The sequence below is a fragment of the Serinus canaria genome, chromosome 7 (genome assembly GCF_022539315.1).
Source record: "Serinus canaria isolate serCan28SL12 chromosome 7, serCan2020, whole genome shotgun sequence".
Classification (NCBI taxonomy): domain Eukaryota; kingdom Metazoa; phylum Chordata; class Aves; order Passeriformes; family Fringillidae; genus Serinus; species Serinus canaria.
The window spans coordinates 20,787,246-20,806,545 of record NC_066321.1 but is presented as its reverse complement, the minus strand read 5'-3'; the positions used below and the strand labels follow the sequence as shown (position 1 = coordinate 20,806,545).

At 43.4% G+C, this 19,300-nt stretch overlaps 1 protein-coding gene across 4 annotated transcripts in view; it reads left to right on the top strand.

Moving 5' to 3' along the window:
- WIPF1 (WAS/WASL interacting protein family member 1) overlaps window positions 1–17,832 on the top strand; it is a 55,471-nt gene extending 37,639 nt beyond the window's left edge. For 3 of the 4 annotated variants that reach the window (XM_030240876.2, XM_030240888.2, XM_030240884.2), the window contains exons 3-9: window positions 1,493–1,581; window positions 3,020–3,149; window positions 5,351–5,527; window positions 6,734–7,495; window positions 9,940–10,152; window positions 11,765–11,878; window positions 13,206–17,832. In XM_030240876.2, the coding sequence (XP_030096736.1) occupies window positions 1,531–1,581; window positions 3,020–3,149; window positions 5,351–5,527; window positions 6,734–7,495; window positions 9,940–10,152; window positions 11,765–11,878; window positions 13,206–13,261 (1,503 nt within the window). In that variant the 5' untranslated portion in view covers window positions 1,493–1,530 and the 3' untranslated portion in view covers window positions 13,262–17,832. The remainder of the gene's footprint in view (window positions 1–1,492; window positions 1,582–3,019; window positions 3,150–5,350; window positions 5,528–6,733; window positions 7,496–9,939; window positions 10,153–11,764; window positions 11,879–13,205) is intronic. The other variant, XM_050976868.1, reaches the window with a different exon arrangement.
- Window positions 17,833–19,300: the final 1,468 nt, after the last annotated feature.

Sequence of the window (19,300 nt, the reverse complement as noted above, 5' to 3'; positions counted from 1 at the left end):
GGGGAGAGGGGGGAGGGAAGGCGGGTTACATCTGTATTCTAATTCTTTTGAAGCATGAGCATCTGATGAGATAAATCTGTACTTCTAAACAGTTTTTTCTGACACACATATCATGGATCATGTCAGATGCCATTACAGACTTCGTAGGTGGTGACTCACTGCAAATGCCATTTTGTTTCATTCAGCACATTTTCATAATGTTCATTTTAACTGTAAAGGGTACTGTACCTGGCATGATGGTGATTTGACAGATACTGTGCTATTATACTTCCCCTTGGTCTCATCTAAGACATTTAAGTTACTTTAAAAAGTAAGAGCTGTGTATGCATGTAAATAACTGCCTTGGGGACCTCAGCCATCAGCCTGGGGTTGTCTGGAGAATTACCCTTGTTCCTGTTCCCACTTTGTTTACCTGTCTTATGCAAACATTATATAAATCATTGTTACTAAAGGTGGCTCAGGTGAATGGCCAGCATGGGTGAAAGCTCAGATAAAAGAGTAAAAGCACATGCTGAAATGTCACAGGGCTATTAGAAATGCTCCAAAGCTCCTGATAGGCACAGTTCCAGTAAGCTGTGTGCCAAAATGCCACAAAAAGCCCTTGTGACTTGAAAATATAGTTCTTGATACTTAAGTTTGGGTTTTTTGTTGGTTTTTTTTTTTTTTTTTTTTGGTTGTTGTTCTATAATTTGGTTGCGGTAAATCTCTGTATCTCAGGTGTGACCCTCCTGGGATTGCCCGAGGCTGAAAGTTCAGCTTGGGATGGGGAAAAGTGGGAGTGTGGTCTCTGGCAGGGAAGCTTGTGAAAGGCTGAGCTTTAGCAGCCAGGCTTTTCTGTCTGCAGCAGCGTGCAGCTGAGAGGCTAGGCTGCCTGCTTGCCCTTCCTCCTCAGGGGGAGTATGTCTGTGTGTGCTGCTGCTGAGGAGGAGGAAGGTGCATTCACACATGATGATGGACCTTGGGATCTTCAGAGCAAGCAGGAAGAGAGGAAGAAGCATAAGTCCATCTCAGAGCTCTGCTGTTCTACTCTACCCATAACAGTGGAGGTGGAGGAATCTTTTAGCAGCTGAAGGGACTTAACAAGTTGGCATCTCTTGCTGAGTATGATCCTAAAGTATGATGCCTTCTTGAAGTAAGGGCTGATGGTATGGCTTTGGGGCTATCCTGAAGCACTTCCGTGGGAACAAGATTGTTGGATTTTACAGAGTTCAGTTTGGTTACTGCATTTTGTGCACTGCCATAGCAATGCATGGATTGTGTAAGTGTTCAAAAATGGATGTATGAGTTTCTGTGGCAGTGGGGATCATGTAGGGAGCCCCTGTAAAAGATGTGTCTGGTTTCCATACAATTAAATATAAAGCGCTTTTTGCCAATTATTTAGACTTCAGAAATGTAGAAGATAAACCTGTTAGCTGCAAGGATGTTTTCTAGCTGAGTAGAAATTTATTTATTAAGATGTATTAATCTCTGGACTTTTTGTTTTGCTGTGCAGGTTTCTTAGCAAAAGCAGACAGAGCTCAGCCTTCCACCATGCCTGTGCCTCCCCCTCCAGCTCCCCCTCCACCCCCAACACTGGCCTTGGTAAGTTTTACAGGAGGTAAACATTTGCACTGTTCTCTGCTGCTGCTTGTCACTTTGAACAGGATGTCCAGAGATACTGAGATGTGGATGAGGGTATGCATGATATTTGGGGAAAGCTGTCCAACATATTGGTTATGGTTGATCGTTGATCCTGCAAGAACGACCCTCACTTCCACTACCTTCCAGTTCTCATGTGGATGTCACAATCCACTCCAACTCTCCTTCCTTTTATTCATCCCACACTAGTGGATGATCTGGTGGAGAGACAACAGCTTGTCTAATGGGACTTGAAGTCTTGCCTTTCTCCAAACTTGTACTCCCACCTTCTCTCTTGTTCTAGTCCAGTACTTCTGTGACTTGAGCCCAAAAAAAGTAAATCCTGTTGTTTAAATTGTTAAGGATAGCTCTTAGCTAGCATAGCTCCCTCAGCCAGCCTGTGCTATCAGAGCACAGGATCTGGCACAATGTGGTGAGTGAAACTACATCAGACCTGATTTAAACTGGGATAGAGCTTGTGCTGTGCTTGCCCTCCCAACAGTCAGTCACCTCAGTGACAAGAAGGAAGGCTTCTTGAAATGCCATTTTGAAGTACCTAGATATTTTCAGAGCAAAACCCTAGCTGATTACACAGAATGGGCTGTCTCTCAAGAGTCTGTCCTTCATTTTCCACTTCAAACAAGATACAGACTATACTTTGTCCCTCCGTGACAATTCTCCCCACCTTTCAGGAAATCTCCATAACACTGATCTGATAAATTAGAAGATGCTTCAGGAACCGTTTCCTAGAAGAAAAAGCCATATATATGTGCATAGAAGTGTATTGTTTGGAGTTTTTTCTTCTTTCTTGAAAAACTGTGTCACCAGAACATAAAGTGAAAAGAGAGGACCATTGAGACAAACCTCATATGTCCAAAGGCTTTATTTGGTCTATATGAAGAGGTCAATATTATTGAAGTAGCAATTGCCATTTTTAAGTATTTCCATCTAAACTAAATAGTAGGCAAAGGTCTGTCTTTGCTCTGATTTATCTAGAAATTGTATTTCACCTCAACTTTCAAGAATTTTCACCTTTTTGTATAATCAAGTTATGTGTATATTCTGTTCTTGTTCCATCTCCAAAATGGCACAGATAAGCCTTGGCTTGAAAAAACTGAGAGATTCTAAATAATGATTTCAAGAAAGATGAATTCACATAGAAGTGTACTGTTTCTAATGAATAATGTGCATGAGAATAGCAGCAGTGTTGGAGACTTTGAGTCACTAACAAGGCCAGCTACCTTTAATACCATTCTCAAAAGCAACATGGCATTCTACCTGCCCACTCCAATGCTGTTAAAACAGCCACTGAAGTCTCAAATAACTACCATATTTAAGCAGCAGTTTGTATCTAGAAGTTGTGGTTTATTTTGCCTCCTCATTTTTAATTTTTATTTTGCAGGCAAATACTGAAAAGCCATCCCTAAGCAGGTCAGAACAGGCAGGGCGAAATGCTCTATTATCTGATATTACCAAAGGAAAAAAGCTCAAGAAGACTGTTACTAATGACAGAAGTGCTCCAATTCTTGACAGTAAGTATGACTCTACATGTTGGAATTTCTGTGGGCATGAATGGTTCTACAGATCTGAAAGCAGAAAATTATTTTATATATCATCAGATGAATTGCCATAAGAGTAGATAAAAGAAAATGCCAGAAATTGGCATGCATAAAAATAAATTCTATTCATCATGAATGAACAGTCAGCTGAGAAATCAAGTACTGCTTATGAAATGTGAATGCTAATTTGTTTGCTAATTCTCAAAAAGTGATTTATTATCCTGTTTGCTTATATCAGAAAAATATGCAAGTCCTACCAGGAGTTCTGCTGAGGACGTGCAGCAGATCAGGCAAACAAAACCCCATAAGGAGTGAGGAGAGGACAGAGAATGAAGTGGAATTTCAGACTCTACTTTTGCATAAACAATATAAGAATAAATGAATGCCTGGTGTGACACCATTGGCTCCAGTACCACTTAGAGCAAAACCCGAGCCAGAAGCCACAGCTCTACCTGTGTGTCACTGCTGCATGCAGTTTTGCCTCTCCTGGAGTGACTCAGGGCTGCTATCTTTTCAGACAGCCCAGCAGTACTGCACAAGGCAGTGACTCCACTTACCTGAATGGAAATAAGGTCTCTATCCAGCTGTGCTGCTGCTGTGTCTCACAGCACATCTTGGCAGGTGCCAAGGGGAGGCTGGAGAAGCCTGTGTAGCAGAAGTATTGGGAAGGCAGAACAGAAACAAGAGAAGAGTGAGGAACACGGGCCTGTGCTGACAGAGGAACAGCATTCATTTCCAAAGGAGAAAAGACTCTTCTGCAGACTGCTTAGCAAATGTGATACACCTCAGTCTAGGTTTGGCCATGCAATTAAAGGCTGGACTGTGATAGGAACAGGATGACAAAAGAAGAAAATGCCCAGAGGAGTTTGACCAAATCAAAGTAATTTTTAAAAAATTAGATACAGTTCTGCAATCAGCTAGCTACAGTTTTTAAGGACTATCTCTGCATGTGAAGTTACATGTTCTAGCATAGCAATGAGCCGGAGGGGATTAAAGGAGGGGGTAAACAGTAAGATAAAAATGATGCAGCCTATTATCTTATTTACATGAATTAGCAAATCATGATGAAAGACTTAAACCATGGTAGCAGCATTTCTCCAGAGGTTCACACCCTATCTGAGTCAGAGCTGAACTGAGCTGACATGCTTAAGAAAGAGAAGGATAATGTGAAACATTCCCCCATGGATACACTATTCCTTTTTTCTTGGGGAAATTTTTAGAAGTGCTTTTCATCCACCGGTTTTAATTACTTTGAAGTCAGTGAAAATTTTATCCACCCAAAATTGTGGAAATCAGGATTCCAAGAAATTAAGCAAGTTATCTTAGCCTATGTGGTCCAGCATCTGAGAGCTGATCTCCACAGATATTCCAACCTGTGCACCTGCTGATTTTGCGGTGATGCTCTCAATAAGGTTCTTCCATGTATTGTAGTTGTGGAAACACTTTCATTTTACCTTTGGCAACTTGTGTCACAGCAGAAATATTGACATTAGAGAGCAATGGGAGAGAAAAGGGAGAGGGCTGATAAAATCATTCCTGCCTGTTGGAAACATTAACAGCTAATGATCCTGTCACTGCACTTCTGAACCTACAGAAACGGCATCTCCTCTGCTACTAGGCTTTCTTTACATAAGTAGATATGTTGCAATATTGTCAATAATGAGAGAGTTTTGTGCATTCCCAGCAGTGATTCTCAGAGACACCTTCAAGAGGAGGGACCTTCTGCCTTTTTCCTTCCTCCCCTTTTTCCCATGAGATTGCCCTGTCTCTGCTTATGGAGAAGTGGAGGGGAAGGGTAAGAGAGCAAAAGTAAAAAGAAACAGGAAGAAGCAACTGAGGTGCTAACAAAGACTATATTATGTTCTCAGAGGTCCCATCCATGCTCAGTTCCAAATTCTCTGCATCAATTTGCTCTGCTCTCCAGTCTAGAGCAGACTGAAGTAGTGATGGCATAATCAAACACAAAGGCTATAGTTATTGTGGTTATTGCACCAGCAATAACCACAGTAACCATGGTGCAGTGGTGGTGGTGATGATGGCAGCTGTGATGATCCAAACCTTGTTTGAAAGTTCATCCATTTTTTTCCCTAGCTACAAGCATTACTCTAATGAAAGAGGTGACTTTGCAGGATCAGTCCTGCTTCACTAATATGGGGGATCTTTTTTCCCAACAGAACCCAAAGGATCTGTTGGAGGTGGCGGCGGTGGCTTTGGAGGAGGTGGCAGTGGCAGCAGTGGGAGTTTTGGTGGTGGCAGTGGTGGCAGCTTCGGTGGCGGTGGACCACCTGGCCTGGGAGGCCTTTTTCAAGCAGGAATGCCAAAGCTCAGATGCACTGCAAGTCGAGATGCTGGTAAGAAAGACCTTGAATTTCCAGTGTGAAAAAATGGCATTGCTTAAAACCTTCATAGCTCTGCAATAAATTACCTGCTGGGATTGAGAAAGCCATCAAATATGGTAGGTTCTTAGGAAATGTAATTTTCAGCTTGAATCTTGTTTTATTCTTACTATTAGGTTTTATGAGGGAGAAGCCAGACTCCCTTTCTACCCATCCTCCTCATTACTGATGAAAGCTAAAGATCTTGGTAGTGTTGAATGGCTACCTGCAAAGTACAATCAGGCAAATTACTTCCTGCCTTAGCTGTTGGGTGTGCAGGACAAGAGGGGAACAGAGGAAGATCCAGGCTAATTAGTTCTTGTGCACCAGGAAAAAGGATCTGCTTTCCAAATGGAAAGTACTTGTGTCAGCTCCCCAACAGCATGATTTGCTGCTTAGGGAGTGCATGAGGCATCCCAGCTGGCTGGTACACACACTGCAGATGGAGGCTTGTCTGGAGTGTGCTTCTGGCTGACAAAACAGCTGCCCCAAGCCTCATGCCCCTTTAAATGAGGACATCTGGGGCCACTGAGTTTTTTAAGCTCAAGGACATAGGATTTCCTATTTGTTGAAGAAGGACTATGCTATGGGGATTGTAGAGTGTTACAAATATTACATATTTTATAGCCTAACATAACTTTCCAGCACATGTGTACAAAACAGTCTCTCAGAGCTGGTATTTTCTATTGTGTCACAGTCTATTTTTGGGAACTTGTAATAATACAAAAGTTCCTGGCATCACAGAACAGTACTTGTGAACTGCAGGGCCAGCTGCCTTCTTCCTGATGTGCACAACTACATCCTTAGATCACAGCTTCTAGAAAGGGCTGAAAAGAGCTTTTGGATGACCTTTTGTTGTTAAATGTAATTTAAAAGCTAAGATTTCTTTGCTCTCAGGTTGATGCTCTTCGGTACTTGTTCTTCACCATTTCTTCGCTCCCCGTTTTATTGCTTGCTGTATGATGGCTGCATCACCTGTGTTACTTTGTGGCCACTTAACTCGTGCCTCATTAGCAATATCAGGATGTCACCTGGTACTCTGGTTTCCCAATGGTACCAGCCTTGGGGCTGAGCCTCAAGGCAGAGGTGCCCCTTGCCGGGCCGCGCCCTGGCCGCTCGCAGACCCTCGGGAACCGCGGCCCCGGTGCCACGGCGCTGATGCTCCCTCTCCTGTGTCCGCAGACGCCGGGGGAGGCCGGCCGCCCGTCCTGCCGCCCGGAGGCCGCTCCGCCGCCGCCAAGCCCTTCTCCCCGCCGAGCGGCCCGCCGCGCTTCCCGGGGCCGCCCTCGGGGCCGCGCACCGCCGCCCCGGACCCGCAGAGGAGCCGCGTGCCACCGCCGAGGCCCGACGGCGGCTCGAAGCCCGAGGCGGCGCCGCCGCCGGTGCCCAGCACGCCCCGGCCCATCGCCTCCAGCTTGCACAACCGGGGCTCGCCGCCGGTGCCGGGGCTGAGCCGGCAGCCCAGCTTGGGGCCCTCGCCTCCGCCCTTCCCGGGCAGCCGGGCCGCGGGGTCGGCCGCGCCCCTCCGGCAGCCGGGCCCCGGCGCGCCGTCCCCCTTCTCGGGCCGGCCGCCGCTGCCGCCCACCCCGGGCCGGCCGGCCGAGGACAAACCGCCGCCCCCGCCGCCGCCCCCCGCCGGGCACCGGCCGCCCGCCGCCCGCGAGGCGTCTCTGCCGCCGCCGCCGCCGCAGAACAGCAAACCGCCCGTGCCCGCCGCCCCCCGGCCCGCCCTCGGCGCCCCGGCGCCCCCGCTGCCCCCCGGCAGGCCGGGGCCGCCCCCGGTCCCGCCCGTCCCCGCCGGCGGCGACGAGATGCCGCGGCTGCCGCAGAGGAACATCTCGCTGGGGTCGTGCCCGGCGCCCGGCGGGGGCCGCTCCGGACCGCTGCCCCCGCCGCCCGGAGAGAGACCGCCGCCGCCCGTCAGAGACCCGCCCGGCCGCTCAGGTGGGGAGCGGGGACGGGGACCGGGGAGAGGGGGCTTTGGCCGGGTCTGGTGGCACGGGGAGAGGGGGCTTTGGCCATGCCCATGCCAGTTTCACATGCGCAACAAACGCATCCCAGGATGACATCCCTGTTAGGCACTAGGAATTCTGCAGTTGGAAGCGAGGGTTTGTGTGCGTCAACGTGCATTACCAGTGTGCTCACGTGTACTTTTACAGATCTTGGTAACTTTCGTTCTAGTCACTGTAATTGGAGAGGGTTGCAAAGGGATTTCCCCATTATGTTCTTTGATGCAAAGCAGCTTCTGGTATAGTGACGGCATCTGACTTCCTGAGTCAACCAGAGTGAGTTAATGGTCGCGTTCTCGCAAGTGGAGGTTTGTGGAACCTGACCGTCTACGTGTTCAGAGACACAAACACAGTCAAATACAATAGCTTTAATAAAAGACTTAGCCAACAGTTGTTAAATGTAATAGCACTTGTTGCAGTGTGACTAAGTGTTGTTACTTACCATATGTAGATATCAAATTAGACTAAAAGTAGGATCGTCTCCTTTGACCAATTTCATAATGTATTTTGTCCTCTGTGACAACTGTTCATAATTTGAAGAATTGGACATCATAACTCAGCTCTCTAATACCTGATAGTTGTCTCTTTGGAGATGAGAGAATTTACCGGGCACAACTGAGCCCTCTTACATCAGGTGGAGAAAAGCATTGCACAGAAGATACTGCTGGGAAACTCCGTAGAGTTGCCTTTCATTTCATCCTTTGGCATAAACTCAGAAATCATCTCTAGCTTGCCCAGTCCTAGACAATAGAAATGAATGTCATGGGAGCTCCCACAGACAACTATGTTGCTTTCCAGCTCCTTGAACCAGTTTGGAGCTCCAACACCTACAGCAGCTGTACAGAAAATAGCGTAACTGTGCTTTGTGGGGCTGGTTGCCAGCCTAGAGGATGACGCAATGCTAGTGTAGCCTGCAGTAAATAAATCAAAGAAATCCTGTTACAATTAACCAAATTGATGGATCAGAGTTGCAGAGAGTGTCTGCAATTGTTCAGTCACTTCCAAGAGTTTGTTCTGTGGTGGCCTTGGATTCTACCAGTGCTTTCCTACTTGACCCTTTTCTTTGGCAGATGGTTTTAGCAAACCTGCACTAACTTTCTTCTGGCTCAATTCCAGCTCAGTAAGTAGAAGGAAGTTGTAGCAGTATATTCTAAACATAAATACACCTATTCTGTAGCAGTTCAGTATAGACAATAGAGTTTAGTTAGGTTTAGAGAGAGCAAGCAAAACTATTCTGAAAGTTGCTGAATGCTTCTCATTCTTTGGAACCATTCCCTAAAGGCAAACTTCAGTAATTTGTAAAGTAAGGGGAGCAAAGATACAGGAAATACAGCATGTTTCTTGAAATGTTTCAATACTTTTTGCTGGAGACACAATATCTACTGCTCTCTTTTTCAAAGTGCGTGTCTGTAGATAGATTTCGTCAAGAGAGGGAAGCATTTATTGAAAATTAACATAATTATCAGTTGCCCAACTGCACCAAACAGAGGTAGTGAGACTTTTGAACATGCGTAACTCTCCACACCCTCTGCTTCACCTTCTTCTGTCCCAACCACAGGCACTTCTCTCTCTGGCAAAAGCAGCTTTCCTGTCTTTATTTACTTTTCTTGTAGAAGCACCCTTCCCCTGCCCTCAGGACAGCCCTGGGTCTGTGTTACATAGGCTGTGCCTTCGTATTTGACCTGTCACGTCCATGCCAGTTACAGATACACAAACACTGGAAATGCTGGTCTATGTGTGAGGTCTGTTTCCAATTTCCAGGGAGATGGATATGCTCCAGCTACTGAAAACCTGTCATGCAGCTCATTTGTTTGTAAATGAGTGAGCTGATGAGCTGCTGCTTAACACAGCCCCTCCTGGGCAGAGCTGCCCTCTGTGCCACCACACCCAAGAGGGAACCACCCCTATGGACAGAGAGCCTCTGAAGGTAGCAGGTGTCTTCTGCTACACGTTCTCTTGCCTTGCAGTGGTTCATAAAAAGGAAATGTGTTATAGTTCAGCCCTCCACAACACCCTGAATTCCAGCTGTGACTTCTGCTTGTTGTGGCCACTGTTAATTTAGAGTGGTTTAAAAGTAGCTTCCAGGACCTTTACAGGGGTTTCTGTAGCTGAAGAGAATAGGAGCGTGGACACTGCAGCGTGTTTGTTTAGATATACCTGCTCCTCTGAGCTGTACTCTGCAAATCAGCACCAAATCCCGAGAGAGCCCTGGGGAGCAGGGAAGAGGGTGCTGAGGGCCATTACCCCTTGGGGCCAAGGGTCCTGAAGCAGGACTTTTTGTTAGCGGGGGGGCCTTGGGATGCCAGCAGTGGCTTTCCACTGGCAGTGTAACCCCTGGTGTTAACAGAATCTGTGTGTTGGCTTCTTTCCTTGCTCTAGGCCCGCTCCCACCGCCTCCTCCCATAAGCAGGAATGGAAGCACCTCGAGGGCTTTGCCCAGCACTCCGCAGCTGCCCTCCCGGGCAGGGCTGGACAGCCAGAGGGGCGGGCCACGACCGCCGCTTCCCCCCGACCGGCCCGGCTCGGCAGCGCCGCCGCCGCCACCGCCACCTTCGGCGGCTGTCAGAAACGGCTTCCAGGATCCAGGTGATGGTGAGCCATCCTCCTACTCATTGCCCTCCACCGAGCAGGTGTAGTGGCTTTTGGCCCTAATACCTCAAAAGAGGTTTGGGATAGAGACTTTGTTTCTAGTGGCAACCTTTGATTTCTGACCAGCAGAGGCATCGCTTGGGTCTCAATTTACCCGGGCAAGTAGGAACAGTATAAATATGTCATACATAGAGCAGAATTGCAAAGTCATCAATGCAGTCTCCAAAATAACCCTTTGAAAAATACCCTGTAAAAAGGAGGGAAATTGTTTCAGCTCTAATATGAATTCAAACCACAGCTACACCAATACTTAGGAAGTCAGAACAAGTTAGATGACTCAAAAGCTGAAAAACAGATGAGGGAAGAGATTGTCAGAATATTGCTGAAATGTCAAGTATCTATTTCTGCTATGTTTATTAAAAAGATGAGGTCCAAGATTGCTGTGTCTTAAAGATTTGTCATGCTTTTCTTTTTAATTGTTTTCTATTTGCATAGAATAGATAAATCCTTCAGTTAATCATGTGAGGCCAAAATTGGTATTCCTGACATTTATAAGGTTAGGAAGAAAAGCAGACAGGAAATGAAACTATAACTCATGCTTTTGAAACATCTTCACACATCAGGTAAGGCAGAAGGATCACAGGCATATTTCTTCCTACACAAGTCATTTGCAGGGCTCAGAACATGCAGCTTCTTTACTCACTGGTTTCTGATTGCAGCCATTGGAAGTAAACTTAGAAAAACTGGAACCAACAAATAACCACATGTAAAAATGCCAGGTAGAACTTGCTCGTCTGTTCATTCATTATGCAGTAAAACACAACAATATCTCAATAAAGTTCTGGTTGCAGAGTCCTGAAGCAAGCAAGTGAAGAAATGACAAAGTTTAAATTAGCCCACACTTTCTTCTTTAGGCTTTCAAAATCAGGTTCAGAACAGAGCTCTTGGAACATTTCCTATTATTTCAATGAGGAAACTGGTATGCTTGCTCTGTTTAGAATTCTATAGACTCAGTAAGTACAGCAAAATGGCCCCTGTAGTCTAAAGAGATTTAGCTTCAAGTGATATGTTTTTCCCATTTTTGACACTAGTTATATACAGGATTCTCTGTCATAAATTTTAGCATAATGGATATTTTTCTTCTTCCAGTATAAATTTTAAGAGAGAAAAGACAGTGCTTATAAGAGTGTGCTTTTAATGATGCATTTGAGTATATCAATGACATTTGAATATTGGTAAATTCTATACCAGGAACAAAATACTGTTCTGAAGTAGGAGAAACGAGGCAGTTCTGGTAGCACATATATATACATGTGTGTGTGTTAAAGAAGCACATGGAAGGGACAGTAAAACTTATTTTAGTGGAATTATGGCTGTTTTCCTGATCTGTAATTTTGCATTAAACTGGCAAAATGATTGGTTTGATAGAAATTTTCATTCCCAAATTAACCTAAAGCATCATCTTCCCTGACTTCCTAAGAGAATGCTGGTTCAGTACGCAGCTGTGTAAGCATTTTGCAATTTAAAACATGCATTAAACATGATGTCAGTGTCAATTGGCTTTGCTAAGCTATGTCAGAAAACTAATGAGTAAATTGCATGGGATTTCTTTCAGATGAATGGGAAAGCAGATTTTCTTTTCATCCGATATCTGATTTGCCACCTCCAGAGCCATATGTACCCATGAACAGAAGTTATCCCAGTAAACTAGCAAGAAATGACAGTAGAGGTAAGTTGGAATTTCAGTGTATTGTCCTAAAACCAAGTGCATGGGGAGAAGTCTGGATGCTGAGGTTTCCAGAGTTCTCAGACTAACAGTCTGGTCATCCTTCCTCACCACACAGGAAAAGCTAAATGCAAGTTCATAGGTACAAGCCCTCTAAAACTTTTTGAGTGGGGAATTGTTTGGTTTTTAAGTTGAAACATGTGCTGTAAGGGACCAACTCTGCCATTATAGTCAGCCCTTCTGCTCTAGGCACCCAAAACCACAAAATCCCTCAGAACTTTCTCCTCATTTCTCATCTAAATTCATGCACAACTCATTTATTTTTGTGCCAGCATCATCCTTGAGTTTAGTTTTCCGCTCTTCTTGTGTGTTAAACTCTTCATGTTTTTTAAGACAACAGTCTTATCCTCCTCTCAGTTTTTGTTTTGCTGGACTGAATAAATCTGAATGGATGTACTTCACTCTGCTTCCAAGCCATGTGCTCTGTTTAGCAGAGCTGCTTAGGTATACACTTCTGTTTGTTTTTGTCTTTTCCAATCTGTGTTACATGCTGTTCCAGCTCAGGTTTCAAACATGTCTTCTACAGCAGCATGTTTCCTATCTTTTTTGTGGTGGTGGTACAAAAAAGTGGTATTTTGCCTGATACACCCAAGGATCAATTACTTCTTTCACAACCAATGACATTGGTGGCTCATAGTTATCCTGTAATCATCTGTATATGCAGATGCTTCTCTCCTGTTTCCAGATGATGAAGTTTTGGTTTGAAGCAGAGATTCCTGTTAGTTTCTGACCGTTCACTTTGCCCTGTTAGCTTTCATCCCGTTTGTATTAGTCCACAAAGGAAGGCAAAGTAACATACACATTTTTTTGTGTTTCCTTTTGCAAGTTTGCTGTGAAAATTTTCATGTAGGGAAAAACATTAAGAGCTTTGAAATTTTACTGTATTTACAGCTTGCCACTTTTGTTGAGATTTGCATGTATTGCAAGTAGCACTGAGAATAAATTACTAAATAAATTAGTACAGCTAACAAGAACTATCAGTCTGGTTTGGGAAGGGGAAAATGGACCAAAATACATATGCTTTCCAATCATTAGGGATGGCATTAGTTAAAAACATTGCTTTACAGTGTTCAAAGTTCTGATGTTGTTTAATAAACTAACCAGAAACTCTACTAAGATTTGTTAGTTTGTAGGTTTTTTTAAATGGCCAGGCATGACAATTAGTAGATCTTCACCAGTTACTGAATTATTTGCTTGGATGTAAACTCCCCCTTCAAAAGGAGGAGTATTCCAGGAGGAGTAACCCAAAAAAACCTTCTTTCTCTTTTAGGTGGTTCTGTCCGAAAAGAAAGAGGTGCCCCCCCGCTCCCGCCTATACCGAGGTGAAATGGATTCTGGCCCATCTTTGGGTGACATCTGTTCTCAAGTTTCCTTCGAGTCAGCTCTCCTGTCCACATGACTGGAAAGCTGTCTGCTGTGATTGATTTCCACTTTTGGCTTCTCAGCTGGAACAAACTTCAGTCTCTATTACACAAGTAATAGATGTGGCTTATGAACTATAGCTGCTCAAAGCTCTGAATTTTATTCGCTTAAACTGCAGGCATTTTGTGGACCCGACCGAACGTATGTGCATCATGCTTACCATGTCCAACCCCGTCCCCTGGAGAGCTCCGTGGGAGGTCTGGCTTTGAGTTTGATAGAGCTTGAACAAAGCTGTTTCATTCACTTTGGGTACAGTAGCTGTATTATTTTAATGATAAAGTATTTGATGTTTAAAAAACAGTTGCTGGGTAAAAAGTGTAGCCAAGAGTCCCCTGGATCCTTCTTTGCATGCCTGACTCAGCCTATCTGCTTTTGCAAGCCATAGACCTACTACATGGTGACAAAGGGTTCATCTTTAACTTTTTTACTTCAGCTTAGTCAAGCAAATCCTAAACAATGCACAGCACATCCTGCCTCAATGATGGAGTATCCCTGGCCTTGTTTTTATCTGCAGAGAATCTTCCGAAGAAAAGCACAAATGAAGAATTCATCAGCATAAATGTATATATTTTTTTAACCCTCTTTCCTCTTTTTTTAATAGTGTTATGTGTTCTGTGACCTAATTCTGTCCTACTCTTATGTGGACCAACCCACATCATGTCATCCGTGCCTTGGATTGCTGTAATGCCCTCTGCCTGGTAGTGCATGTGAAGAGTCCTCAGAAGGCAGTCTGAGTGCAAACACAGCAATTTTTGGAGTTGCAGGCTCCTCCTGTGAAGCATCACTAATGCCAGTGCTCCACAGACTGCTATCCAGTTGTTTCTTTGGTACAACTAAATGATGGAGTTTGATGTTCCTCAGTGAAAGCCCTTTGATGTTGTGAGGGTGGTCCATGGTTTGTACATTCAAGTGGGAGCATCCAGAATTTGCTGTCTGCACTGGTTCAAGAGAAATGGAAAGATTTGGCTATGAAGCTTGTCCTTTCAAACTTTGCTGAAAGGAGTCTCTACAGAGAGCTGCAAGGCTTATGAGAGAAGAAAGAGTAAAGTATTCTAACATTGTGGCAAGTGGTTAATATGTTTAGTGGCTTTTGAGTTTTGTGTGTGAGAAAAGAGCTCATTGTATGAGTGAATTTTACAAGTGGGTTTAAGTGCGTATAAAGTGCCTTTGGAAATTAGAGGAAGATTATAATTCTGGATTTGAAATATTGGGGAATGATAGTTCTTTGTTAATTGGACCTCTGAAAAATATCCTCTCAGTCTCATCAGCAGCATGTTTCTTCAGTGTTTTCCTTGGGATCCCTACCAAGCCTGTATCAGCAGCTGTGCTTCACAGGGTGTTGCTCAAAAAAACCCAAAATAAAACATAGAAACTAGTCATGTAGGTTAAGAAAATGTTTCTCTAGCATGGGAGATATCATCCTAAGTACACTCTGCGGCTAGAATGAGGTCAGTCCTTGAAAATCTAGGGAATTTAGCCAAAGAGAGTCTGGACCCTGCTGAAGTGTCTGTGAATAGGGCTTTTTGCTCTGTCTGTGAGCAGGGGGGCAGATCCACTTTCTGCCTGCAGCCTGGACATAGCATTGAAGGGGATGAGACTAGAGTTGGATTTGGCCAGATCAAATTTAATTTGGTCTTTTCAGTGTTTGTTTACAAAATCTTGTGAGCTGTGACAGCATTGATTATGTACTTGTTTTTTACATTTTTGTATCTAATTACCTATTTTTGGTCACTGTTTATGGTCTTGAACCTGCAATGAAATGCGCAGGCGCAGGGATGTAGCTACATCCAGTTGCAGGATCCTGGCTGTAAGAGTTCCTTAAACAGATACTGGTGGGACCTCCATGTGACAGGTGCACCTTGGGATCAAACCTGGCACAAGGCTGAATTTGTATAGGTATTTTATGGATGTCATTTAAAGTGCCTGTCTCTTTGGGATATTATTTTGTGAATAGAAGTCTCCAAATAAGATTTTTAGGCTAATAACTTAAAGGATAAATTATTGTATTCATATTTTAAAACAGAAGCACTTAATACCTTTCTAAGAAACAGTAGTTTGAATTTAAGAATACAATATTTTCAGTACCTTGACTTGCCAAATTTTTGTTAATATCCAAATAGCTATGTAGCCAAAAAAAAACCCCAACCCTCCAGAAATAATATTTTTTTATAACTTACCTGCTTCCAACATAATGGTTTTACTTTGGTAAGTCAATGAAAATGCTGCCCAGTGTTCTTCCAATACTCTGTGTAATTCAAAATATCCTGTACTTGATCGTTTCAGCAAGGTTTTCTGACCAGAAATCTGGACCACTACCAAAGACTTGGAAAACCAGCTTCAGTTTCACTTTAAAATGTGCTGTGTAAAAGGCCCCCAGTTAACAAGCCAAGAGTCCTGAGCTGCTTAGGTTTTAGAAATTATTTTTTACTCTAGAAAACTCTTCAGAATAGATGTTTGGCTTAGATGTAAAATAGCTTAATACTGCAGAAAGGGGCATTTTTTTCACATAACAACAGCATTTCCATTTCTGTGTTTTGCTGTAAAAGTCCCTAGATATATTCCAGAACAATGCAGCATTTTATCATTCAATATATTGCTTCATGTAGCAGTAGCTATTTACAATATGATCAGTATTAAAGTATTTATTTCACTATGAAGTGTTAAAAAAGAATAATACAAAACAGGTTGAATCAATGGTGCCTTATGAATTTTTTAGTCAATTTTTCTGTGTCTCAGTAGAAGAATTAATAGACATTGCTCTTCCAGGTCCTACCTAAATAGTGCCGACAGTAGCATTTAACAGTGTGAGCCAAACCCTGCTGTTGGTGTGTGCTCCAACTGCTAACTCCAGGTGGAGCTCAGTGTATGGAGAGGCCACTGGATCAGTGTGTAGGTGAGGTGGATGTGGGCACTGGTTGGCTTCACAGTCAGTTGCTGGTATTGCTTTCAAAATTCAAACCTGTCCCAAAACCAGTGTCTGATGCTGCTGTCCACACAGCCCAGCTGACTTCAGTCAGTGTGGTTGCATAGGTTACAGAAGTAAATTTCATTCATTGCTTGCATATAAGATTTGCTGGGTTTGTTTCATGGCATTGTATTATAAACCCTCACGCCTCAACCTGTCTTCTTACATTACCACTGAGGCTTGCACTGCGTGACAATGACCACGGATGTTTGTTTTTGTTTCATTCAACTCCATAAATAAAATGAGAATAACTTTTGTACCATGTAAAAATAATTTCTGCTCTATATTTTTGGAAGAAAAGCACGTGCTTTGTTTGTTATGACTTTCTGCACCAGCCATTGGGAGAAGAGGTCGCAGTGATGAATGTTCAGATCTGTTAAAGGAAACTCAGCTTGTGATTCAGGAAGTGTATAGTTCTACAAATGAAATAAATAACATGGCAAAGTTCTTGTTTAAAAGCCAGCATTTCCCAGCACTAAAAGAATCATAAGGGTTGTGTTTTCTTTTCTGCAAGACAGCACTGTGAAAGAAGTTCCTTATATTGTCAGTTAAAAAACTGGGCAGTAGCTTCTCCTTGCAGCATCAGCTGTTTGCATGACACTTGTAGAAGATCTGTCTTGGAGCAAGGGAGAAAGGAGCTAAACTGCTATCATGCATTGCATGTATTGTAACACAACAGTCTTCTGTACAGAAGTATGGAAATAGGAAAGGTACTTTTTTTGCCTTGGAGGTAAAGAATGGAATTGAGTGATCAAAGAGATTTTTTTAAGTACTAGAGTAAAAAATAGGGTATAAAATGTGCACTTTGGAGTTCCACGTGGCAGTGGCGTGAGCACCTTCGTCTCACAGCGAGGTGCAACGACCTGATACAGCGGTACATTGAATCCATGGAACACAGATTGTGTGAGCCTTCATGTTTCCAACAGTATTCATTAGAAAATAAGGAGAATCTCTCACCCAAGATATCCAGGAGCACTTTAAGGGCACATTCATGGAATGGTTCTTCATGTACACTGGAAGAAAACAGGGATCTTGTAGCCTGTAAGATGGATGTTTGGAGCATTCAGTTAAAATCTAAACTGGAGCATTGGCAAAGAGGGGAGTATTGGACTAACTCAGGCAGAAGCAGGGCATGTATGGTCTCAGTGAGTATGCAGCAGGTGGGTATGCAGATGTAAAAAGCAAAAGTGGAAGCAGCATGTCTTAAGGGAGTAACCTTTTATGTATGTGGCCATTTTGAAATAGTTTGTCTGTGGTAAATATTTCTTAGTGTAAACTAATGCATGCAGAGGAAGACATCTAAATTTGGACTTCCAAAGCCACTATCTAAAGAGGGCTATCTAAAACATAAAACAGGCCGAGCAAAAAGTAACATTTCTATCAGATGCTTAAAGTTTGAGCTTTTTATAAAATATTAATCTAGTTCTGTGAATTTTTTTGCTTAACATTCATTTTGTAAGTGATTTTGGTATTTTTCTGTCCTATACCAAATAAATTTTACTTTTATTTACTTGTTGGTGCAGACTGTTACATTGAGGACAAACACAGTTACTTCTTTGACAAAACCACTTTGTTGGCTTTAGCAGGAGCATAGCAGTGAGCCTGACAGGAGCTGGAATGAGCTGTTCCCCTCCTCTCCTGTCTGCCATTGAACAGCAGCACAGCAGTAATTTTCAGAGGACTTTGGTCCTGCATACAATGAAGGACACCTGCAGATAAGGAGAAATAATGGGTTTACTTTAGGATAAAGAATGATTGAAAAGCAGTGGTTGGTGATGCTGTACTTGTAGGTTGCTGTTGGGTGAGGTGTGGCCATTGGCTCTTGTTAGGGCAAGCTAGGCACTTGCCAGGAGAAGATGACATGGAAAATCACTGTAGGTAAGTGTAGATTTTTATTTGTTGTGTCTCCACTCACCAGGCAGAAAGCTGCCAGAGAATAAGAAACAAATTAAACCCTCCTTTTAACTTTGGAGCCCTGTTCTTTATCATAGGTGTTAAGCTTTTCAGATAATTTGTACCAGGTTCATCAAAGAAAGACCCTTTTATCAAAGTCCACAGGAGGTTCCAATTCCGGCTGCACTTCCAGCTTCTCCTCAGAAGTTAAAGGGTCATTTAGAAAGCTAAAAAGTTCTGTCCTATAATTCATCTATCTTGCAAAGAGTTTAGCATCAGGTTTACTCTCATGCAGATTGTGGATCCTTTGACATCTCTGGGGACTGGTTTTTGATACCTTCATTTTACACACTGATTTCTTAGAAGACCACCAGCCCTTGTATAGCCTGCAGACCCAGCAATATTTTTTGGGCTATAGAAACAGAGAAACTATAATGGAGAGTGGGGAGAAGCTGGTGTGTTGTAAAGGATCTGGCTCAGCAGGCTGTCAGTGGCAATAACCTTGAATAAGAACACAGAGGTATGAATCTGATCATCAGCTATTAGGACTGTCTGTTGCATGTTTTACCAAAGAAATTGTGGGTTTTTCTGGTTTTCAAGAAATCAAATCGCTTGCTTGGCTTCAGAAAGAGGGAACTGAGCTGAGCACTCTGTGACCTTGTCATTAACCACAACATAGTCCTTCCTTCATTTAACTCAAAAAATGCTGTTGATTTAAAAGAAACCCATGGGCTACCCTGTAAAACAGTTCTGACTGCTCCCTGCAGTTGCAGGAAGGCTCCTGTGTTGCACACAGCACACACATAAATATGCAACTCCTTTGATGGTGGCTCAGCAGTTTCCAATGACCTTCCTGCCTCCCATGCACAAGCTGCTCCCCTCTGCCCTCTCACCCAGTCTGACTCCATTTTACACTGAACACAGTAACTTAGTCCCAGCAAATTACTGATTTCAGAACTAAATATTGGCCCATACATCTCTGTAAAACAATATATTATTTAGGTTAACTAATGAAATAGATCATTGGCAATCAAGCTCTTAACCTATCTAAAAATTTCAGCAGCAGTCCAAGTACAGAAACAATC